This window comes from Rhinopithecus roxellana, chromosome 1, assembly GCF_007565055.1.
Source record: "Rhinopithecus roxellana isolate Shanxi Qingling chromosome 1, ASM756505v1, whole genome shotgun sequence".
In the NCBI taxonomy this organism is placed as follows: domain Eukaryota; kingdom Metazoa; phylum Chordata; class Mammalia; order Primates; family Cercopithecidae; genus Rhinopithecus; species Rhinopithecus roxellana.
In genome coordinates, this window is record NC_044549.1 from 23,074,105 (window position 1) to 23,100,572 (window position 26,468).

A 26,468-nucleotide genomic window follows, 5' to 3' on the forward strand; every position below is an offset into this window, starting at 1 on the left:
GGTACATACAGTAACAGATCTCAATAAAAAGATTAAACAAAGATTATTTTATATTAAAATCTAAAGAACAATGTTTGTGACAGAACTATATCAATTAATATAAAATTGAGGAGGAATTGAAAGTGCATTATATTTTTCTGTCTCCAAATTTAATTCTAAGCAAAGAAATTAGAGATTTACATGTTGGACGAAGTTATTTTAAAAAGAAAATTTAGTATGAGAAATATTGACATATTTGACAGCAAATCACTTAGCATATGATTTCCTCTTCTATTAGTAACAGTTTATGAGATACAGGTGTCTCTTTTTTATATAAACACTTCTGAATTTCTTAAAATTCAACATTTTACTTGTAATCCTCCTTCTCCTCCCCATTCCCATCAATTTAAACTTATGAAGATTCTAAGTAAGAAACACATACAAAACTCTTTTGCACACACATCTTCAAGGCCATTATCATCTCAGAATGTGGTATTAATATTTTGTATTATTGGATGTATTAGGCAAGTCATTCTTGTAAACCACTATTAGAATCCAAGCAGAGACATTGGTTTCTGTACTTAGATGTGGTGGAGAAGGTGAAAAATGCTTCTGCTCAGATTCTCTGTCAAGAGTTTGCTGGAGCCACAGTGCGACAGCAAGCACCTCAGATTATTCCAGAGTAAACCACAAGAACCAGGTTCTACATTCTGAAGAGAAAGTCCACTAAACCTTTATAACCAGATCAGGACTAAAATACACATGTCTGGAATTGCACCTGTGTAAGAGCCAGGGAGCCTGAGCAGCCAGGATGATATGTTTTTGAGCAATGTAAAGGGTGTTAACATAGTCCCCCAATCCCATACAATTCAATTTCAGAAAAGAATTTAGGGACTGTGGTAAAATAGCATCTCCAAGCTTGCTATGGCAAGAGGATGCTCAGGTTTTCCATGTGCAGGGGAAATGATGAAGGTAAGGTTGAGGATTGGAAATTTGCAAGATAATAGTTCATCAGTTCGTTTTAATTTATAGTTGAACTATAAAGAACCTCCAGAAGGCTTGAAAATGTCATAAGCTCTACCAAGAGTGTAGAAATTAAAAATAGAGATACTGCCTCTATAAGAGATATGGGTGTCCTCTTAAAATTCCTTGCTTAATGTGCCTTAATATTAAAACACAGATCAAACTGTACTATTCTTTATGCACTTATACTTTGTAAGTCTATGATCATCATCTTGATTTTTTTTTTTTTTTTTTCCTAAGACGGAGCCTGCTCTGTAGCCTAGGCTGGAGTGCAGTGGTGCGATCTCGGCTCACCGTAAGCTCCACCTCCTGGGTTCACACCATTCTCCTGTCTCAGCCTCCCGAGTACCCCGGACTACAAGTGCCTGCCACCACGCCCGGCTAATTTTTTGTATTTTTAGTAGAGATGGTGTTTCACCGTATTAGGCAGGATGGTCTCGATATCCTAACCTCGTGATCTGCCCGCCTCGGCCTCCCAAAGTGCTGGGATTACAGGCATGAGCAACCGTGCCCGGCCTTTATCTTGATTTTTAAATGACAAATCTAGAGAATGGCTGAGAAGGGATTATTTGAATCCTATCAATATATTTTCTGTTAAAGAAAGCTGCCTTCTATTTCCACCTCTTATTCATTAAAAAATGTTAGGGTATTAATCTGCATGAAAATGCAGTAGGTTTTCTTACAGAGAGTAGGACAGTGTCATGCCTTTTTTGGACAACCTTAGGTGTGATTTAAAGCTTTGAGGCTAAGAGTTTACTACTTGTTCTCAGTGAGCTGTTTCAATTAACACGAGTTTTTCATTTATTTTTGGCCAACACAAATGTGTCTAGTTTAGTCAATAATAATGTTTTTGCTGTTTTCACAATGAGAAATAAGGACTTCTGTCTCTTTAAAAATAATTTTATTCCTCATAATGCCCCATTATAAAATATATCTATAAAGCAAATTGTATTAATTACATAAAAATTATTTACTCATTATAAGATGAACAGATCTATTAAAGGATACAAAATGTAAAAAGCTAAAGAAAATGGCTGATGATAAACGGCAATAAAGAAAATCTTAAATTTAATAACATGAAATTTAGGTAGCTTGTTCAACAAACTTTACTATCAGAAAGACTTAGGGTTGAATTCTAGTTCCTCCACTTATTTTCGTGTCATTTAAACTTCCTGAGACTCATTCTTTTCTCTGTACATGCAGCAATAATTGTAATCTCACCCATCATTATAAAAAATATAAATGAGCAGCTATAGGAAAGTTATCTGGCACCAAGTGCCTTCTTTGTGCAAAGTGTACATTCAAGAAATGTTATTTTCTCTGTGAAAAATATATTAGCTAGAAAGCATTTCAGAACCACAAAATAACTCACCAACTTAAATTCCTGATTCTGTAATTTCTTAGAATACAACTCTATGTTGGGGATAACAGTGTGGGTCTAGAGTTTCCAGTGTCTTCCAGGAGTTCTTGAGACCCATCATGAGAAGGAAGTGGTGGGGCAGGGAATAAATGTGGGTGCAGTGGAGTGTATTGCTTATTCAGGCTTCTTTCTTTTCTAGTGTCTTCCAAAGACTCCAAAAGAGCAAGACTGTCTTATTCTATTTGAAGTATGTTGAGGAGCTAGATAATGATGGCGCAGGTATGGCCAAGAGCGCCTTGGGTCTGGGTCAGCCACTGGTATGAGCCTTTTGCTTATGGACTGTCACAGGCAATCAGAACTAACTAGGCATATGGCTGTTCTCTCCAAAGTCTTTAGATCTGTGCCTAAGTACTATGTGATAGTGCTGAAGGAAGGAAGGAAGTGCCTGCTGAATTAGTATTTTTTTCAGTCTATTTTTAAGAGTAAGCATACCTTTCTTTCCCACATCCTCACCAAAGTGACCTTATTCACTGTAAACTTGTTATTGTGAAATGATGATTCAAAAGCAAGATGTGTTTCCTTCCTTTTCCTAAAGACTTGATTAATTATCTAAGGGCAGATCTTTAAGGACAGCTAAAACACCATTTTCCCTCCAAAACCCTAGCTTTTAAAATGCACTAAATTATTTGAGTAAACCATTTGCAATTTTATTTTCTTTTTGCTTTTTATGCATAGACCAAAACCACCAACCCAAAAGACTTTTTTCAGGGTACAAACTATGCTCTGAGAATAAGTTAGGTATTTCTGAAAGATGTTTTAACTCTATCAGGCCAATAAATGGGCATCCAAGAAAAGAATTATTAAATGCAAGACTGACCGGTGTTTAAGTATTAAAGTCCATTTCTATTTAACTGTTCAACCCACACTGATACGTTTTAAAACATCTTCCATTACTTTATCCTAAGAATTCAACGTTTTCTTATGTCTGTATCAGTCCTTACTACCCACCAAGGAACAGTCGTGGGAGGAACTGCAATATCGTTCACACACATAGTATTTCCCTGTTCTTCCTTTTGTTTTATCACTATGTCTCCTAAGAAAATGACACACAAACCATTGATTTTGAAAAGTGGCAGTAGTCTGGAATTTTTCTGTTGGGGGAAATTTTTTTCTATTGAGGGCAAATTGTTATTTGGTCATTAAGATTATTGAGATTCCTCTTAGAATCAAGTATTCAACATTTAAATTCCTCTGACTATATATTTGTTGGCATTAAAAAATGTAGACTCATCTCCAAATTGGTTAGTCTGCCTAGTTATGCTATTCCAATCTGCTAGATACTTGGTTTGAGTTCTTCCTATGCATAATAAAGAATTTTCCTTTTGTAAACTTTATGATTTATACTTTAGCTCTTCTACTATGAAAATCTAGCTTTGTCACCCTTAGCCAACAGAAGGCAACAATGAAAACAATATTGAAATGTTATAACCCAAATATCTGCCTTTATTACTGATAATCCTCAGTTATTTCATGAGCTTTGGCTGCATGGATGTAGACTACTTATCCAACAGTGAGCTGAGATCAGCCTCAGTTTTTCCAGTAAGTAGGAGTGAAGGAGTAAGTAGGAGTGTCCACATGATAGATATCTCTTTTCCAGGTTTTGCAATGGAACAAATATGGTTGCTGCTGCTTCTAACAATTAGAGTGCTTCCAGGGTCTGCTCAGTTCAATGGCTACAACTGTGATGCCAACCTCCACAGTAGATTTCCTGGTAAGTGTAAGCCTAATCTATTCTCTGAAAGAGTGATTATATTTGAAGAGCAAGTCATTTAAATATATATGGAGAACGGGGGGCTATCTCTTTACATTAAATGGATATTAACAAATGGCAAATGACAAGACATTTTTCTAGAGCTGTAATTTACATCCATATTAACATACAAAGTGTTCATCATAGTTAATATTATTATAATGGCTGCTCACAGATATGAAAAATATTGCCTATTGTGTAAAAAATTGGGAGAGACTAATTTCATTCAAAATTTGCAAAATTTGTATCTTTTTTTCTCATAAATTAATTCAGACTTTAAAAAACTGCTCTTAAATGCTCATATATTTATTTAGGAATAATCTTAAGAAAATGATTGTGAAATATTGTACAACACAAAAAAATGCTATTTCAATGGAATGATGATTACCACCAAAGTACACAGTGAGCTTCAGAATGAATTTCACAGAAGCCCATCAACGTCGTGACAAATACGAGATTTGGCAACATTGATGGGCATGTCCCACAGGTTTCTAAAACCTGCACCCAATGAGAAGTTACTCAACGTTTTACTTAAGTATTCATCATTTTATATTAGCTAAAGCAATGGAACCACAGTTCAACATTTACCAAATAAAGATTAGATAATCGGACATACTTTTCCAAGTCTGCCGTGCAAATGGAATCTCTCTGGCCATGGTTTACATTCTCAAAACCTGTCAGTCCTCCTGTGTTTGGAGCATTCTGTGGAACAGCAAACCTGCATAGAGCAATCAGTAGGTAGTTACATAGATAAAGTGCGATTTCTACAACAGAGCACACATCAGAAATTGTCTGAATGTCTTCATGAACTTAGACGTAGGATGTAAGTGGTTGGTTTGTTAGTAAAATATGAAGGTCATGGTGGGAATGACTAAAGGAATTCGGGGAAAATATGCTAAGGCAGAGTTGTTAATGGCTTTCAATATCAACAATGAGCTTATTTACATTTGTTATTATGGAAAATTTCAAACATATATAAAAGTAGAGGTTAGTAGAAAGAGCATTCATATTGATTATCCAGCAGTATCAATTATCAAGATTTATAAATTTTGTTTGATCTTTGTCCTTACCACTCCCATCTCTAGCATATTTAAAATAAATGTATTTTTCATGCTTTGGTGTTTATATGTGATGGAAAAGAACTTAAAAATCATTATCCTTTACGTGTACATAAAATAAGCTCAACAGTAATTTCTTAATATCATTAAATTCAGCCAAGTTGCCTCTAAAATCTTCACACAGAGTATTTGTTGATATATCTCTCATTTCATTTTGTTTTATAACGGTGTCCTCTGTCCTTTGCTTTTACAAAATGCTATTTATCTCTTTGAGCCATTTGGTCATTTGTCATGTAGAGTTCTGACACTGGATTTGGCCGACTGCAACTCTCAGGTGTCACTGAACAGGCTCCTCTTTCCCTGTCTATCCTGTAAACCAATTAGAGCTAGAAGTTTGAGTAAATTCAAGTACAATTATTTTGGTGAGAACGTGTGTTATGTAGTGTAATAAAAGTGTTTTCTCTTAATTTTGAATGCAATTGAGTCATTGAGTCTTTTTAAACATAACCTTTTAAAGGTTTGATGTGGTCACATTTTGTTTTAGGAAGAGACATTAGGAGAAGTGTGCAAGATAGAATCAAGTTAGGATAGACAAGAGACAGAGAGAAATATCCTGAAGGCAGTGGAAGCACTACAAGGGGACAGTTATTAAGAGATATTTTTGTGGTAGACTCAGCAGAAAAGGAGAATTGAATTGATTTGGGAGGTGAGAGAAGATTAGAGGATGTTTTTAACTGGAACAACTGGATGGTAATGTTGTTAACAGACAAAAACATAGGACACTTGCATGTTTTAGAAAGGAAGTTCGAGTTTGGAAATAATGGGCTTGAGGCATTTTTAGAATATGTAGAGGCAGTTTCTTCCTGTTCAGTAGTAGGAAATGTGGAGTTGGGTCTGAGAAGAGAGATCAAAACTGAAGATGGCTGTATGAGAGTTGATTCCCTGTGCAGTGCATAAGCCATGAGTAGAGAGTAGGAAAATATAAAGTATGAAAATAGACTGCTATTTAGATAACTTTTGTGGTTGAAAAAAAAAAAAAAAAGAAAGAAAGAAAGGAGCAACCTGAGCTAGGAATTGAAACAAAAGAAAGGAGCAACCTAAGGCAGGAGTTGAAATCAATTCCTGGGACTATGGAGGCCTGAGCATACATGATTAAAGGGAGAGTATTCAAAAAATGGAAATACTAATAAAGAATAATTGTTGAAATGAGAAAAGAAAATACCGAAGCGATCAACGGTACAGATGAAGGAATTAATCTTGGAAAAGTAGTAGTTGTTTGTTTGATTTAAAAGAGAAGGAGAGATAAGGACACAGTTGGAGAAGGTGAGAGATGCTAATTGTGTTCACTCCCTCAGTGTAGTGGGAGGCGGTGACTCCCTGTCATCAGAGTCACTGGAGGCCTGGGAAGGGTGGTCAAGCCATGACCCTGTGATGGATGGATAAGAAGGCCAAGTAATAGAAAGATTGCTCAGCAGAGAAGATCTGACTGGTGTGGTAATTATATACTTGTAAAGGTTAATAAGACATGTTAAAGAGCCATGAAATGACTAGGACAGGAAAAAGAAGTATTTATCATATGGTGAAGTTTTAAAAATCATGTTAAAAAGTCTGTGTACAATGGCATCTACCGACCACCTGCATCAAAATCATATGGGTTAGTTGTTTAAAGTGGGGACTCAACCAGTTTCATCTCAAATAAGTGACGTTAGAATCTCTGAATGTGGTCTTGGAAATCTGTAGCTTAAACCCTGCAGATGAATCTAATGTACATTTATGGTTAAGAACAACTGATAGTGTATTCTATCATTTTCTTGAGTCAATTATTCCAATGAAAAGCACAATTATTTGTTGGGGAAATATAACTAAAAACAAAATCTTCTCCCAACCTAGAAATACTCTCTGCCTGGGTAGTAGAGACATAAAAACACTTTTATCATTAAATAAGCATTAAACCAGAATGTGATGCACATCACAGGTAATCAGTAAGAGATTACAAAAACAGAAAGAAACCTTGCCATTTTATATAGCCAAGCAGAGACAGTTCATTACATATGTTTTCAATATGGACAATAACTAGTCCTCAAGTAAGAGGACTTGACAGGACCGTTTGTGACGCATATGAATCCTCTCTTTATCTGGTAAGTAGGGTGACCATCTGTGTTAGCTGATTTGTTTCATCCAGAGGAAAAATTAACTTCTCATATCTTTATGACAGGAGGGAGTTTTGCAATTTGGAGCAAGGCTCACATCAAAATTCGGCTCCCTTCCCCAGCGCAGAAACTGGGACATAAGGCTACCATCTCCCTTGATGTTTACATTTCAAAGAGATGGCTCTCAGATCCTTGAGAAAGACATTCCTGGGTCATAAAGCTTACAAGAATCCTATCTAGTTTTCAAAAGGATTAATACACACTTCAAAGAGAGGAGAAAGTACTTCTAATTATAAGTTTTCTAAAGTAAATGCTCTCAGAAAAAGGGAGGGAGAAGTCTCTTCCTCTATTTTCGATTATATTTGTGTTTTGTGTTTGTATTTTTTCTTACACATAATAGCACTTTAGGTATTATCTGGCTTAGGTAACAAACACCCAAACTTTCCGGACGTACATTCATAAGCACATACACCCATAAACACACACATACACACACACACACACACACACACACACACACACACACACACACAGTTATAATTTTAAAATTTGTATTTAAAAAACATTAAATTTGTATTTTAATAAAACAAATGTTAATAAAATCCAAATAATGCTGAAGTCCCAGGAGAGACTTTATATTTAGATGGGTTTTATTTAACCCATTTTTTTGGAGGTTGTTTGCAAAAAGAAGATCAGAGTGAGCAAATAAAGCCTAAAGATTAATTGCTTACTGCCTTCTTGACTCTCAGTATCTCTTCCACATCACGATCACCCTTGATGTCATCAGGAGCTCTGCAAGCTGCTCAGAGCCTAAGCAATGGGATGGAATGAGAATGAGTCTGGCAAAGGAAAGGGGCTATCTAAATGCAAAGCAATGTTAATAATGATGAGAGTAATCATCTCACCCTATCTGACCTTTGCTGTTTCATGACATTAGAACTATTTTCTTTAATTTCCATGGCATTTATCCTGGGACCAAGAGATGCATCCTGGTCTAATTCATTTAAATTTAAAGAAATGCCATTTAATTTTTAGAGGTAGTTAACCCTTGGTTATCCAAGCTTACAGCAAAAAGCAGACTCATGAACCACTAAAATTACAGTTGTGATGATTCTAGAATAAAACTCAACTACTTTATTTGGTTAAAGTAAAACATACAGATGAATGTACTTGGCCTTTGTGATTGGTGTGTATTTTCTGAAGCCAGCCCTTTCTTTGGAAGTGCATGAGGATTAGACTAAACTTTCTGGCCTCTAAAGAAATCTTCAATGATAAAGTCAGATCCAAGGAGAAAAATGGGCTTATAGCAAAATAAACTTTATGGCTTGACACTGTCTTATGGTGATCTAAGTAGTCATGGGAAACTGAGTATGAGTCAGTGTTTCATACCATGTGATTTGATATTATGTTGTAAATAATACTAATAAGGAAACAAGCAATAAGTTCCATGTTTTGAGTACCAGGCACCTCACAGAATTCTTTCATTTCTTACAACAAATTTTTAAAATCTTTTTAAATCCTCCCTTTACAGTAGGAAAACTGAGGATATAAATTTGTTAAATATTGCAAATCTGCAAATTAATAGAGATACAAAACTAGGATTCTTTCCATCAAACAATGATGTCTAAAAATGAAATTTGAATAGTAAGTTTTAAAAATGATGTATGTATGGAGATTCTCAATTGAAATTACCATGTTTAAGGATCTGAAAAGTCATGTGTTAGGGGAATTTGTTTAGTCTTTTCAAGACCTGCTTGACTAAGGAAATCTTTTTATCGGTAATATTTTTAATATTTTAATATTCAATGAACACAAGTGTTCCACAGGAGGTAAAATTGAGAATCAATGATTTAATCAATAGAATTCATGAGTGAGTTCAGTAAAATGAACTGTCTAATTTTGTGGTAGGCTTTGCTTAACCATGGCATTGTTCTGTGCCCAAAGACAAAGTAAGAGAGGCTAGTGGAATAATTATCCCAGGGAATATATTCTGGTCCTCTGTGTAGAAAGGAAAGGCCAGTTCTCCTTTATTCCTACTTACTGATAGTTCTTTGGTCTCCAAGTTGTCAAGAGGATGCCTGCTTTCCACTTTGCACCTGTGGCTGCAATTACTACACCAGATGAGGCAGAAGAACAGATCCGGGCAGCTATTGCTGACCACGTTCTGGTTAATTTACAATGATGAAGTGCAGTGGAGAAGACAGCAATCAGCAAGTTCAATGAGTGATTCAAGGTCCATATTCTCCCATGTTTTAATAACAGCGTTCTTTATTGCACAAATTTTCACTTTTTCTGTTTTTATAAATAAAACCCATTTGCTTTTTTTTTTCTGCCTGAAAAAAGATGACCAAACTTTTCTGGTTCCAAAGAATGTGGAGCAGCAAGTGTGATTATAAGTCTGCAAAGTTTGCCTCAGACTGCATATGAATTTCCTGCAGCACTGGAAACAACAGCTTGCATTTGCTAACGAGAAACAGATGTTGTGATGAAAAACTGAGGTGGCACAAAACCTGTTCAATATACAGAGGAAACTTGAATTCGTAATCCACTTTAAGTTCTTCATCAGCTGTTGGTATTTCGTGTAGATGAAATATCAATACCCCTTTAGGACTTCTAGCTCTTTTAGCACCAAAACCTCAATCTTATATAAAAACTTGGTAAGAGCAAATCTTAACTTTCAAAAATGAGCTAAAACAACATATGTAGCATCTGTTCTCTAGGCAATTTGTAAGCCCGTGTAGTACCAAATATCACCACTGTCATTTTAGAGATAAAAGCAGAACTGATATATAAATTATTATTATGGTCTACAAAGATGGTATAAATTAGTATTGGAATATTTATTGGAGCCAAGAATGTAAATTATTTTCAGGTGAGATTTTCTACCATGCCACAAAGTACTCTGCAGCATACAGAAAAGGTTCCTCCCACTATATTGAACAGATTGCTGTTTATACTATCAGTTTTAAACCAATACTACTTTTAAGTACATACAAACCAGTGCATCAATACTAATGTGATGATATTCACAGGAATCTCCACATCTGAACTGTACAGAGCCTCCTGCCTGCTCACTGCAGACTAGCCACTCTACCCCCATCCTCTCCAGTTGCTTCCGATTCCCCAAGACAGTATGTCACACATGCCCGGAAAGGTCCATTTAGGTTCTTTGGTCTGGACTCCTTGACCACAGTGCTACAGGCACCACCACTGCCAGAAATGCTTTTTATGGAAACACTGCCCCACTTGGCATAGCTGCCTTTTGATGTGGGCTGCTTTGCTTCCTCCAGGTATTAAACTGCTGTGGTTTACAGAATGAGACAGAGATGGGGGTAAGAGAAGAGGCTGATTCTGTTCCCAGTTTTGTTTCACACATTGCCACTGGGGCACTAAAGAAGGCTTACTTAGACTCAGCCTCACAGAGCATTTTATGAGCCTTCTTTCATCAAGATTCAAAACCAGTCAGCTCTTCAGACAAGAAAGGGAGTCAGACTCAGTTCTAGCCCCTTCATGATTCTTGTCTCTCTCCCTCCTGTCCCTTTTACAACCAAACTTTTCTCTCTTGTAAGCATGTAAATCAGACAAATGGATATTTGGAAGGAGGCTTAAACTCGCCAGGCGAAATCCACCTATGAGTGATCTTCTGTCCAGTCAAAATACAAAGCTGTGACTTAGCACCTGAATTGGCTGAAAAGTTGTAACATCAGGATCACCTGGAAGCTTGTAAGAACTGCAGAAACTCAGCCCCAACTCAGATCTACTGAATCAGAATCTGTATTTTTATAAGATTCTTTGGTGGTTCATCTGCACAGTAAAGTATAAGAAGTGCTGGTTAGGACATGGTACCCATGATGGTCTGCTATCTTTATGTTGTTACAAAACTACACAGTATTTACACTAGCCCCAGCTGGCCATCATGCACTTGCTTGCTATTAATAGTAATAGGTATCAACAAACCTATCACTGTTAAAAATTCAGTTTTTAATGAGGCAAGATAACTAGTCACCAAGGCTAATACACTTAAAGAGATAAAATACAAGCAACTTGCAATCATCTATTAATTTTATGTTATTTAATGAGTTGCCTTTTCTCAATCTGAAGTTAGACATTAAGGATTTTGATGTTCATTGAACACTCAGAAAACAGAGGCATCATCTCAAGCAGTTGGCAGAATACAGATAGATGAACAGTCAAGATGAACCCATATCAACTGTACACATATTTTGTTTGTAAATATTAGAACTTGATATTAAAGACTTAGACACCATTGAAATAAATGTATTTTAATCAATATTTGCTATTTGTGACACACTCTAGGAAAACCCAGAACTCTCTACTATTAGTTTATAATTTAATAGAAAAGTAAATATCCACTCTCAGATAGAATGTAAGGGAGACAGTAGCCCCACAGTTAAAGTGAGATAGGATAGAACATGAGAGGATGGTTACACTCCATTGGGAAAATTACAGAAAGGCTCATCAAAGGTCAGCTTTGAAATTATTTTTCTGTTTTAAGTTTATTTCTCTTCTTACCTGAATACTCTCATTGGTAATTTCAGCTATCACTATTGTTTATTATTGATATACTGAGTATATGGTGATTCTCAGATTTGTATTTCTTATCTTCTGTCCCCAAATATTAGACTCATATTTCGAACTACCTACTGTACATTTCTGCTTGAATGTCTCCTAAGTAACTCAGCCTCTCAAAAACTGAGCTTATCATCTTTCTCCCTGAATTTTTTTATCTTAGGGCATAAGCCACCCACTCACCAAAGCTAGAAACCTACACATCAGTGACATCCCTTTTCCTTCATTCAATCTTCCCATCACTTCCTTATAGAATCTAACCAGGTGGAACTATTTTATTTCCTCCTAACAATCCCTTTCAAACACCTCTTTGCTACCAAGACAAGGTTGTTTATAATGTTGTTTACAAATCTCTAGTATATCAATATCAAGCTGTATTGTAATTGTTTACTTTTCTTCTGTCTTCTTTATTCAGTAAGCTCCTTGAAGAAACGGGGTCGTTTGTTAATGTTGTTTTCTCAAAGTCTAGCACAGAGACTGGCACGTGATATGTACACAATAAATCCTTTCCTGAAACACGTTGCTGATATGAAGTGGCATGTAGTTTAGATCTTGAAAATAAATAAAATCAATTGCCTCTAGACTAGTGGAAAATTGATGGCACCGATTTTTCATGTTTGATTCTTCTGCATCCCATCTTTTTTTTTTTTTTTTTCCTTTGAGGCAGAGTCTAACTGTCACCAGGCTGCAGTACAGTGGTGTGATCTCGGCTCACTGCAACCTCTACCTCGTGGGTTCAAACCATTCTTGTGCCTCAGCCTCCCAAGTAGCTGGGATTACAGGCATGCACGGTCACACCCGGCTAATTTTTGTATTTTTAGTAGAGATGGGGTTTCACCATGTTGGCCAGGATGGTCTCGATCTCTTGACCTCATGATCCACCCATCTTGGCCTCCCTAAGTGCTGGGATTACAGGCATGAGCCACCGTGCCCGGCCTCCCCATCTTTTTTCTTTTACACTATACACTGACCTCCAGAATTTCTTTTCATACAGATGTTTACTTTTACAGATCAATGATGAGGGAACATCTTGAGTCACTGCACTACAGTACTGAGTACCAGCCTACAGCCAAATTTTGGAGTGTTGCCATCTTTGTATTGCAGAATATATATGTGCAAATTATTTGAATAATTGTATCAATCTGTACTCATTATTCTGTAAAATAACTGGAAAATATTAAGCATTCTGATGCTAGTGAAGGGAAATGAAGGCTCCAACAATATTGAGATGATCTGAAAATGATGCAGTCTATCAAAAGCCTCACCGTTAGCCTCAATTGAATGCTGTTAGATTTAAGCAAATTGAGTATAGAATTTTTAAAGCAAGATCAAAGTTAGATGTATTATTAGATATGTAAATAATACAATGCAAATATATTTTCAGTAATTGTGTGTAAAAGAAAAGGTGTAATTAAATGTTCCAGGAATAGAACTTTATTGGGGATAAAGAAGTTGAATGAATTCTTATTCATGTATATAGAACTGGATCCGTACTTTCTTGACTTCCATTTATATGGTAATCACATTCTATGAACCTCAAATCAGGACACATTTTATACACGGAGAGATACATGGCTGACAATGTGACAGGATGTTTAAAATTTGCAAAATTTTAGAAAATCTGAGATAGATAAAACCATTGCCCGGTAGATGGACGACAGAGTACAGAACACTATTTTTACCCTGTTCAATTGAATATTCAATTCTTGTTAATTTCTATGAAAAGCTTAGCTTGATTAATATCAGGGGAAAAAACATTGCTGTTTTGGCAATGTAACTGCACATAAACTCTGTCTGCCGGCCTGCCATTTGACATACTTAGTATCTTTAAACATAAAACATTAAAAATCAAGCCCCTAAAGATATCTACTCATTAGGTTGTTTAGTAGTCTTGAACATCATAATTCAGCCCGGGGATTGGACAGTAAAAGGCTTAAAAAATGTAGCTGTTGAGAGCAAGAGAGCAACTGTTATTCAGTAACTCTGAAAAAACTCTCTCTCCTTTTGGCAGAAATTGCCCTTTGGCAACTTGAGGTATCTTTCTTTTTTCTTCCTCAAAGCCTCACAAATGGTAGAGTTGTGCTGAATGGATGTCTTTAGTACCTACAACCAGGAAAAGAATGTGTTTCTCTGAACAATAGTGAAAAGTCCTTAGAAAGCTGGGTTAGGAAAGACTTGGACAGATCTCTTTTCTTACACTGCAAAAAGCCTTTAGTGTGTCATCATATCTTAAAGTGGGATAAGCTTGTAGCAAATTCAGTTTCATTGCAGGAGTTACAAATTGGTTATAAAGCAGAAAACAGAGAAAAGCACTACATCTGGTCACAGCAATCATTTGCCATTTGTTCAGATACTCTAAGCATTAATTAATACCCTTAAACAGAGCTGAGGAAACTGGTCTTTAGTTGGTTTATGTTAAGAAGAATGATACTTCTCTTTTCGTGATATATTCATGAATAGGTATTCACTTTGGTATATTTATGGTATATCAAGGAGTGCAATGATACTTGTTCCATTTCACCAAGCAGAAAGTGAATTTGTAGTGAACTCTCTCATAGCTGAGGATTTGATTTGACATTCAGGTAGATGGTATCTTAGGCCATTTTATATGTAAAGGTTCCCTGTGATCTCACCTGTGCCTAACACATGTCCTCATTGCCTGCTATTTCCTCCTTTGCATTTTAATTACAAATGGATGGGAACTACCTGATTCCCAGGTGGCCTGAGCATATTTCCTTATTCACATTTGTCCCCTCTGTGTTATAAAATTTTCACTCCTCTATCGAGCTAACTCCTACTGATACTTAAAGACTGAGCTAATGCCATCTTCTCCAGGAGGCCATTCCTAACCAGCTGGTCTGGGCAATGCTGGTATTCTATGCTACTCCATAGCTCTCCACGTGATCTTTCTGTCCATCTTTCTGTCACGCGAATGTGTCTGTCTCCTCTAATGGACCATAATATACAGGAGTTCCCTTTATCTGCAGTTTCATTTTCCATAGTTTCAGTTAACTGCAGTCAACTGTGTTCAGAAAATATTAAGTGGAAAATTCCATGAATAAGCAATTCATACATTTTAAATTGTGTGCCCTTATGAGTAGTGTAAACAAATCTCACGCTATTCAGCTCCATCCTGCCCAGGATGTGAGTCATTCCTTTGTCCAGCTTATCCATGGTACATTTGCTACCTACGTACTAGTCACTTAGGAGCCATCTTGGTTATCAGATTCACTGTCTCAGCGTTGCTTTGCTGTGTGCAAGTAATCCTGATTTTACTTAATAATACTTTACTCATAATAATTATTAGTATTATTGTTAATTTCTTACTGTGCCTAATTTATAAAACCAACTTTATCATAGGTATGTATGTATAGGAAAGAACATACTATATATAAGGTTCATTATAATCTGTGGTTTCAGGCACCCACTGGGAGTTCTGGAATGTATCCCTAGAAGATAAGAGAGGACTCCTGTGCTTGGGAATATGACCACTATGTTTTGAATCCTCGTGCACTCTGTTGCTCCAGTACCTTATATGATTAATTAGCTAATTACTCACTGGAGTACATTGGTTAATATAAAACCTTTCCTGCCTCTGGGACTTACAGTTTATTAAGAAAAATATACAAATACATATACGACTCTAAGGCAATACAACAGCATAAAACAGAGTGGCATACCTTAGACTTGGGATCAGGTCAAGTATTTGGGTAAATAAAATTTGAAACCTGAAGAATGAGTAGGAGTTACTTAGGCAAAGCTTTGGGGTAGGTGGAGCATTCCAAACAGAAGAAAGAGCACTGATACACATAGTTTGTGTGCGTTCCTGTATTATGCTTTTAAAAATGCCCACAGTACTTTAGTGAGGAATAATTTACATATCATAAGATGTGCCAATCTTCAGGGTACTGCTTGAAATGTTAGCACATGTATATATTTATATAACCTCCACCCAAATCAAGATAGAGAACATTTTTATATTTTCTCCAATTTTTCTCGTGCTCCTATTATAGGCAATTCCCACCCCAGGAGGTAACTACTTTTCTGGTTTCTATCACTCAAGGCGATGCCTTTAAAGACATGAAAAATGTTCAGAGTCAAATTTAGGGAGCAAGGTTGATAGAAGAGAGAGGGAGGGAGGAGCATGCAGAGGTAGGCAGGTAACAGATTATGGAGAGACTTGAGCACCTAGTTCAAGATTTGGGCTTTTGGCCTATGGGAAAAAGTAGCTGTTGAAAATCCGAGCATGAGGATGACATGACTGGATTAATATATTAACAGCTGTACTAATTGAAGGACATTAAGACTGGAAATAAAGGAACCAGTTAGGAAGCTAGTACAATATTCCAGGGGAGAGATAATGATGGCATGAGCAAAGGAATATCATGTAGATAGAGAAAAATCAGTAGATTTAAGACATACTTCATAGATACTCATAAACATTTATTAAAATAAACTGTATTATTTTAGAAAAAAGTATCACTTAAAAATTATCTTTGCATTTAAATAGTTAATGTTGCTGAAGGCTATGGAGATAGCCCCTTAATTTTAAATGGTGTTAATTGTTTTCTGGGTTGGCGAAGTATACTTCATAATTAATTCATTATTTTTCCACCAACAAAGGAAATACTGTGTAGAATTTCCTATAACACCTAGCCTTTTGGTTTTTGGCCATGAAAAAGATTTTTCATCTTTCTTTATAGGTAATTTTAATGAGTTTAAACTTATGAAAAAACATAGACGTTTCCATATTGCTTATTCACATTCCCCAAATATGACTCGCTTTGCTAGAAAAAAAAACCCAGTGTGTATATAGAATAAACACTCTAAAAAGATAATGCTATTGAACATTTCTACTGTTAGATTAGGACTGAATTATTTAAGCAAATTAATTCTATGCTAAAAACCTTGAATGAAATTTACATACTTAGGTGAACATACCATGATTCACCAAAAATATGTGTTATTTTGTTTGGTTTTCCTCTTTTGAACAATCAAGGTCATTTCCCCATTGAAAAGCAGAATCAGTTTTTGTTTGTTTCTACATGTTGAAAGCTTGTTACTTGTTTCAGGTGCTTTATCTAATTGGTATAACAGGGTGATTAAAAAAATGGTAAAGTCACTCTCTTAGTTTTCTAGGGCTGCTGTAACAAAGTACCACAAACAATGTGATTTGAGACAACGGAAACTTGTGTCCTGGGTGATTTAAAAGATAGCAATTTATTGCCTTACAGTTCTGGATGCCAGAAGTTCAAAATCCAGACAGGGCCATGCTCCCTCTGAAAGTCTGGGAAGAATCCTTTCTTGTCTCTTCCTAGCTTCCAGTGGTTTGCCAGCAACCTTGGGTGTGCCTCGGGTTGTAGATGCATCATTCCAATCCTGTACCTTCACATGGTCTCTCCCTGTGTGTCTGTCTCTTCACTGGATGTTTATTTTATAAGGACACCAGTCATATTGAATTACGGGTTCAGTAATTACCCCAGTATTACCTCATCTTACCTAATTTAATCTGCAACAACCTTTTCCCAAATAAAGCCTAAGGTACTGAGGGTTAGGGCTGCAGCATATCTTTTTTTGGGGGGACATAATCCAACCCATAGCAGTTATTAGAACTTGATGAATGTAAAATAATCTGCCTCTAGGGAATTACCTAGCAGCCACTCTCCCCATTTCCTTTGTACATTTTCTACATTACAAGTAGAAAAATAACTAAATAGAGATATGAAGACCATGTGTGTGTGCTCACTTCTATAGACAGAGGCTAGATCCCATCACAGATAACCCATGGAGTCGTGGAGAACCATGCAAATTGTGTTTTACATTTCCATGTTTAGGTCATTTTTTTTTTTTTTTAACTGAGGCATGCGTAGTCATTGGCAAAATTTTCTTATAGTGAGCTGTGCATTTTTGTGCATAATATCAACACTATTTTTCATTCCCTTTCTCTCTAGTGTGATTTAATTTAGGCAAAATAAAATTGAATTCTGATGGATGGCTTTTATTTATACAACCCATAAGATGGGTTACCAAATACCAAAGTGCTTGACAATTGGGTTTAGGGTGGATTTCAACTGTTTTCTCCTTATACTTGAGAAAATGCATCATTTGTAGTGATTTTCACTACTCTTGACAGGTCATCTGAATAATCCAGTTGCTCTCGTTCTGAATTTCCTCAGTAACCTGATTTGTTTCCACTCAATTCTCTGGTCATTTGGCAATACTTGATCAACACTTAATATACATCCACTGGACACCAAGCACAAGGAAACAGAGGTGAATTGTAATCTCTACACTCAAAGATCTCTCCTTAAATAACTAAATAAAAGGCTGTTTTTCTTGTCTACTTAATAGCTGGCACATTGGATTATGGTGTATCAAATATAAAAATGAGTTACACAGACAAAGGAGATGAATAAATATATCAGTGGGATGTTAATGTTATTTATGATTCTTTCTGCTTTTCTGACTTATGTTTGTTTTTTATATATTTTTATTTCAGCTGAAAGAGACATCAGTGTCTATTGTGGGGTACAGGCCATTACGATGAAGATTAATTTTTGCACGGTACTTTTCTCGGGTTATTCGGAAACAGATCTGGCACTGAATGGAAGGCATGGGGACTCCCACTGCAGAGGGTTCATCAATAACAACACCTTTCCAGCAGTGGTCATTTTTATCATCAACCTCAGCACCTTGGAGGGCTGTGGAAACAACTTGGTGGTAAGATTAGTGTGACATTTTGTGCTAGGTCTGGGGTCATAAATAAAAAATCTCCCCATTTCATGAAAGGATAAGAAGCCCAATCTACCTCTTAAGAAAAACAAACAAACAAACAATAAAATTGAACAAATCACTTTCCTTTGCCTGTTTGAGGCCTGCACTCCCAAATACACAATTCTATCTTCCAATAATGGTTATGTTTATAGCAGTGGGGCAGTCAAAGGGCCTGAGGTCAGCTGTGCCCCTCTAAGCAGCATTATTTTGTGTGAGTGACACTGATGGATCTGTCTCTACAGTTTAGCATTAGCCATATTCCTCAGACTTTAGAAGGAAGTGTCTGACCATTCAAACAATGTTTGTTCCAGTGAGTCTGGCAGTGAACCACTTGGCCTGTTGTTTCAGTGACCTCATTTGGAAAGAAAGATGAAAGACAGAATGGGAAGCTTGTAATCTTCTTTCATGCTTACCATTGAATGATCGACACGAGTACTTTGTAAAAAGGGGCTGTCAGTATTGCTGGTATAATATTCTTAAGTGTGTGGGACTGTCCTTTGAATTTCAAAATGTTTATCATATCCAGTCTTACCATGAAATCCCAGTAGCACACTCTCTGTAGTCATTGTGAAAATTGAAACATCTCTTCAAACATTTCCACCCTGAATTAGAAATACTGTTTTGTAGCATTCATTTGTTTATTAATGCATTGAACACCAAAAATAGAGTTGAATAAGGAATTGACTCTCTAGTGAATTAAAATTAATAGAAGTGAATATATTGTGATTTGACAGGAGTATGAGTTAAATAGTTACACTGAAATTCACTTAGTACTATTTTTTATTTTGCATATTTAAATATAATCTTATTGGTAAATTTGCAAATATAAAAAAGGAAGCACAATAAACATGATCACTTAGCCCAGGGAAGGAGATATTGACTTTTACTCTTCACAGGTTATTATTTTATATTAAGGAGAAAGGATTGATTATTCCAAGGCCAGGATTTCTAAGACTTGGTGGGAGATGGAAGACAGAGAAAATAGATTTCTTTGAATCTTCTTCTTTATCTTTTCCCAGAGGGCAGTTAGAATATTGTGCCCATGACCATTTCCAAGCCTGCAGCTTGAGTATTGTTGACTATTTTTATTAAAAACGTTTATTCAACTCTCTGAGTTGTGTGCAGAGAAGTTATGAAGTGGGCCTAAGGGAGGGTGATGCAGGTTGATTATTACAAGTTCCTGTTCTGTGTGGAAGGAAAGAGCCTATGTGGAGATGAGCAGCATTTCCTGGTCTCCCACCATGCCCTGAAGCCTTTCCTTCCCTTTCTTGTCTGAATGTGTCACCTTGCCCTGCTGCCTAGAAAACCATTCAGGAGAAAAGCCAGGAAAAGTATGCAATGTGTGTGCTGTTTATCATTTTAAAAAGCTGAATAAGTCTGCTATAAAAATTGCTAGGCTGGGCACAGTGGCTAACGCTTGTAATCCCAGCACTTTGCGGGGCCGAAGTGGGCAGATCGCCTGAGGTCAGGAGTTTGGGACTAGCCTGGCCAACATGGTGAAACCCTACCTCTGCCAAAAATACAAAAATTAGCTGGGCCTGGTGGCGTGTACCTCTAATCCCAGCTACTTGGGAGGCTGAGGCAGGAGAATCACTTGAACTCAAGAGGTGGAGGTTGCAGTGAGCCAAGATTGCATGACTGCACTCCAGCCTGGGTGACAGAGTGAGATTTTGTCTCAGAAAAAAAAAAATTGCTATATATATATATATGTATGTATGTCTTTTATTTTCGTAGACAGAATTGGTGTGTTTAGCTGTCAAATCAAGCAAGTAGTGGGAGGAGGGGAAGATTTGCTTATCTTTCATTTTTGCCTTAGGTGCTATCAGCTTTGGCAACTGCTCTAAGATCATTCCTGCATGGGAAAAAAATTAAGTAGGCTACTAAGTCTCTGGATTGGAATAATGATGTTTTCATTCATAAAGATTCTTGTCCCATTTATAAATTAACTAGATAATTGCCATGGCTTTACCCATGTGCTGTTAGGTTCATGTGTAAAGTTTACTCTATTGTTGAAAATTATCACAGATCTTAGTAATATAGTAGTATCTGCTAAAATATTTATTGAGTGCCCTCTTGTATTTGACAAGGTCGAAGAACTCTCTGGTATTATGAAGGTCAAAAAATTATTGATTATTTCTAAAATGGTGGATCTTAAATTTTAGTAAGACTGGAGAATTCAACGAAGGCCAAGCAGACCCAAGAAAATACACATGGACAACATTTTTACACTTCATGAACCCCCAAAACCCACCTATAAACTAGTGTCCTAGAAGTAGATAAGTATCCTTATGAACTAAACAGGAAGACCCTGAGAAGATCAGTCCTCAGAAAATTTACAACCTTCATTCATTTGAAAATCCTTTATGGGGCCCAAGATGCTGGTCGCTGTGCTATGCTGACTTTGCAAAGGTAGACAAGATGGTCCCTGCCCACAAAGAGTGTCGATGATGGCTGAGGGAACTGCCCAGCGAGCAGGCTGCTCTTGCTCTGCCTACAAATATGATGGAGATAAACACTGCATATGAGGAGTCAGGGGAATTTCCTAGGGAAGGTGAGATCCTAGGGAGGAGTAGGATACATCACGGGAAAGTAGGGAGAGTGACAGCATTATTATCAAGAGTTGGAGCCTGGAGATATGAAGCTAACAGGGAAAAAGGTTCAGATTAACAGGGTTTTTTTTTTTTTTTTTTTTTTTTTTCAGCCATGCCAGAGAATTTTGGCTTCATCCATGAGTGTTTTCAGATTACTTGTTGTAACCGTCTGAACCTATAATCTCCTTTCTTTTTATAAAGTATGAGTAAAGTGTTTTGGTAAATACAAAGTTTCATTTACTTACAGGCCATTTATAAATCGCATTTCTCACTTATAAACTTGCAATTTCAAAACCTTCTCATTTTATAGTTGATCTTGCTTAATGTTTTATTTTGTATATGAAGTGCCTAGACATATATATAGCCATTTAATCATTAAACTATTCTAACATTCTAACAGGTATCCACAATTCCTGGAGTCAGTGCTTATGGAAATGCAACTTCAGTGCAAATAGGAAATATTTCAGGATATATTGATACTCCAGACCCACCAACAATCATCAGCTATCTACCTGGGCTTCTTTACAAATTTAGTTGTAGTTATCCATTGGAATACCTGGTTAATAATACCCAGCTTGCTTCGTAAGTTTGCATTTTATTCTTGCTTTCTCATATGACATTCTTGCTTCAGTCGTTTCATATCTTTCAGGGACTTAGAAAGATAGCAGGATTTATTGAAAATAGTTAAGTTCAGACAATGTAATGGGAAGCATATTATGTCTAATATATTTATCTCTATCTGTTTATCTATCATTATCTATGTATCCATCTATCTACTTATCTCTAATTGTTATGATCCATAACAGACCCAAACCATTTTTCCCCCAAATTAAGCTGACTCAAACTAGCCAGTTGTCTGCCTTGGGTTCTCTTCACTCCCTTTGCCCAAGAGCCTTGGGTGTTTCATGGCCCTGAAGGCCCTGTGGTGTCTCCAGTGTGTATGACATTTGGTAACTACATTGCTGAATTTTGGTTGGCTTCTGTCTCGGCCATATGCTTTCACTGCTGGGCTCTTGTACCCCAGATTCTGGGATCTCCATCCCTCTGTTGAGCTGTCACCTGCGTGGGTGCTCATGATTCTCCCAGAAACATGGCATGACATATAGTCAAGGAGCTCCAAATATGGACTGAGGGTGTAGCTTTTTGTTTATATTCATGTATTCATTATCTCCAAAGCACATACTCCCGGAGAGGGCGATGTACATATTCCAATATAATCACCTGGATTTGCTGAATATTTTTGACAAAATGGGATGATTAAGCGAACGCTTTCTCCAATTTTAGGATTTGCTATTATGAAGTCTTAGTTATTGCTTAATCTTAGTTATGAGGAAATGTGGAGGTCACATTCTACTTCCGTGAAAAAATATTCGTAGCTGGTTTTAATAGCACAGTGATGATAAGTACCTTGGACAGAAGCAAGACTTTGATGTGGAGAATGAGAAAGGAAAGGCTTTGAGTCAAAAGAATATGGGTGTACAGGGATGCATCTCTCACTCTGCCCCCTACTCCCCACACTGAACACATTCCTGAGCTTCAATTCCATGGAAATTCATTGATTATCCAATGTATCACTTACCTATTTACCATCCAATGTTCTAGCAATGAACAAAGTAAAACAAATTCCCTGATCTCATGAAACTTCTTTTGTAATGGAAGTGATGAAAGTGTATTTGCATCAGATTCAAGCCCTTTTCTGCCAAAACAAACAAAAAAGATTGCTTTAAAAATAAAATGATCATGAAGAATAGCTTGGCTTTACTTGTTCCCTCTTGCTTTTTCATTATTTTATCTGTTCAGAGATTTAAACAGTATAGCAACTTCAAGCATAATTAACAGTATGTCAGAATTAATTGGGAGTTTTAGTGCTTTAAATCTAACATCCAGGTATCACTTTTACTTTAAAATCTCATGAGCGCTTTCCTTTTTCTAAATGTGTTTTAGGTCCTCAGCTGCTATTTCTGTGAGAGAGAACAATGGCACATTTGTCAGCACTTTGAACCTGCTCCTTTATAACGTAAGTTGATGGGTGAAGGATGTTATTTTCTCTTTCACTGTTGTGAGGAGTCATTTATGTGAATGGCTTTTACATAAAAATCTACTGAAAGCCACATTAACCCTGTTATGCCTTGGTAACATTTATCTATTTTTGCTAGCATTTTCATATGTCTTAGTGATAAAGGTTTAATAACATCTCCATTAAATTTTCTAAAAGTTGATAAATGATTTAAATGTTATATCATAAGTGTGATTTTAAATAATTACTTCAAATGTCTATCTACCTTTACAGGTATTTATTTGTTTATTTAGGTAGGGGTGTGTGAGTAGCTACAGTTAGTTTCAAGATTTAGGAAATTTTTTTTAATGTGTGATGCAAAGATTTTAACAGTACAAACGGTGTTTGCCTTGGCAGCATCCTTGGTGATAAATGTGTTAATATTTTCGATATGGGTTTTGGCTGATGACAATTCTGTCACATCTGAAATAATTTGGATTGACTACACAGCATTATCTAAATTTTTGTCATGTAAATATCGACAGTGGCAGCAAAACGTGAAAAATACATGGATTTCTATTTATAACTCTAACATTAATCCCCTAAATGATATTTTCATGTTGATTAAAAATTTTTATTCATACATTTTAAATGCCTGATTTAAATATCAATTTTTCAATCTATCAACCAACATTTTTGTAAATTATGAATCGGATTTTTGCATTATTATTCATGTCATCATGGCACCGAGTTATAATTCATGCAACTGATTTAAAAGTCAGTGCTTTATACTTTGAATATAATGAGCTATAAATATTGTAGTAGGACATTTTCCAAAGGCATTGAAAAAAATCATGTTTATAAGTTTGTAGTCTGACACCACAGAGTTCTAAACAACAAATTAAAATGTGTTAGAATCAAGATTGCCTTTCTGTCGTTTCTGAACTTCCTTCTGCAAAGAGAAGCTGTCAGCTGGGCGCGGTGGCTCATGCCTGTAATCCCAGCACTATGGGACGCCGAGACGGGCGAATCACAAGGTCAGGGTATCGAGACCATCCTGGCTAACACGGTGAAACACTGTCTCTACTAAAAATACAAAAAAATTAGCCAGGCTTGGTGGCGGGGGCCTGTAGTACCGACTACTTGGGAGGCTGAGGCAGGAGAATGGTGCGAACCCGGAAGGCGGAGCTTACAGTGAGCCGAGATTGCGTCACTGCACTCCAGCCTGGGTGACAGAGCAAGACTCAGTCTCCAAAAAAAAAAAAAAAAAAAAAAAAAACAGAGAGAGAAAGAGAGAAGCCGCCAAGATACTTGATTCTACAATACTCAGCAAACGTGTGCCAATATTCTTTTTTTTTTTTTTTTTTTTTTTTTCTGAGACGGAGTCTCGCTCTGCCGCCCAGGCTGGAGTGCAGTGGCCGGACCTCAGCTCACTGCAAGCTCCGCCTCCCGGGTTCGCGCCATTCTCCTGCCTCAGCCTCCCGAGTAGCTGGGACTACAGGCACCCGCCATCTCGCCCGGCTAGGTTTTTGTATTTTTTAGTAGAGACGGGGTTTCACCGTGTTCGCCAGGATGGTCTCGATTTCCTGACCTCGTGATCCGCCCGTCTCGGCCTCCCAAAGTGCTGGGATTACAGGCTTGAGCCACCGCGCCCAGGCCGCCAATATTCATTTTTGATAAGGCTAGATATTTACTATTGTTAACAATATTTATATAAGTTTAAACTGGAAAATTTGTCTGATAATTTATATGCATAATCTCTCTGAGGTAGAGTTGAGATTACTAGTTGGATTTTTTTTTTTTTTTTTACTAGTTGGATTTAATATTATTTGTTATAATCGAGTGAGACAAAGATGAGAATTCCTGATCCTAAGAAAGTGAAAAATATATCCATATGACATTTAATGATACTATTACTTTCTGTGAAATTAAACTATTCTCTCACTGAAATAGCAGAAAATCAAAATCTAGAAGTGTGGATTTCAGGAAAGCTTTGTTATTAAGATCTTTCTTTTATCACTAGAGATGGTACTGTAGTTCTGTTGCTAACAAGGTATAATCCTTCAAAGAATCTCTGAAGTTATAATGCTTAAAAAGCCTACAATTAGATGATAACCTTAATATTTTAATTATATGGTAACCAATTTTTTTATATTAGACTACAAGTGAAATAGACGGTGCCAAAATACTTCTCATTTTAAATCAGTTATAGAGCAGTTTTAGTTTGACAGAAAAGTTGATTAGAAAGTACAGAGTTCCCAAACATACCCCCTCCCCTTGCACACATTTTTTTCCTATTATTTACATCTTGTGTTAGTGTGATACATTCGTTAAAATTAATAAACCAATATGGATACATTATTAACCAAAATTCATAATTGACATTTATTTTATGTTTAGGTTACTCTTCCTCTTGTACCTTCTGTGGGTTTTGGTAAATATAAAGTGGCATTTGCTCATCATTGCTGTATAATACAGAAGAGTTTCAATGCCTCAACCTAAAAACTTTTTTAACACAGTGTCATCATGGTATTTTGCCATGTTACAGGATATCTAAAAATTAGTAAGTTACATTAGAAAAAATTTTGATACACTTCATTAGTTGATCCAAAATCATCCTTATTATTTGTTTGAAATAATTAACATGTACCTAGCCAGATGTAATTTTATTGTAGCATTCCAAATAAAATATTATAATCTTCGAAGCCATTAATTCCTGTTTCACAAGGAAAGTTTTTCATTTTTCATTTTTAACCCTTGAGGATGATGAAATTTTATATTACATCCCTACTACTTTCATTTTCTGTTTGTTGTTTGGAGAAGAAAAGTTGTACTCAGTTCGATGTAGCACGATAGTTTATTTTTATGTGTTTTGGGATTCAGTAAGTATACTGAAGGGAAATTATATTTAAAAAACCAATGACATCAACTATGTGATTTTCATGAATGAAGATTACTAATTGAACTGTGGTATTATTTTGTGCAATATAAATATGTCAGTTTTGTTCATTGTGGAATGGAAAGTAAGGATGCTTTTGTGTATTGGAATTCTACCTAAATGTTAGATCCTTCTGAGAGAGTGGAGAGTCAACAAATATTACATAAAGTTATTATAATTATGAACACTTTTTAAATGC

The 26,468-nt window shown here is 36.3% G+C and overlaps 1 protein-coding gene across 2 annotated transcripts in view; it reads left to right on the forward strand.

Annotated features, from left to right (window-relative positions):
* The window catches only part of ZPLD1 (zona pellucida like domain containing 1), a 60,995-nt gene that overhangs the window by 15,554 nt on the left and 18,973 nt on the right, over positions 1-26,468 (forward strand). The window contains exons 1-5 of one of the 2 annotated variants that reach the window (XM_030929391.1): positions 2,568-2,641; positions 4,020-4,133; positions 18,470-18,690; positions 21,736-21,917; positions 23,280-23,352. In XM_030929391.1, the coding sequence (XP_030785251.1) occupies positions 4,028-4,133; positions 18,470-18,690; positions 21,736-21,917; positions 23,280-23,352 (582 nt within the window). In that variant the 5' untranslated portion in view covers positions 2,568-2,641; positions 4,020-4,027. Of the gene's footprint in view, positions 1-2,567; positions 2,642-4,019; positions 4,134-18,469; positions 18,691-21,735; positions 21,918-23,279; positions 23,353-26,468 lie in introns of those variants that run through there. The other variant, XM_030929385.1, reaches the window with a different exon arrangement.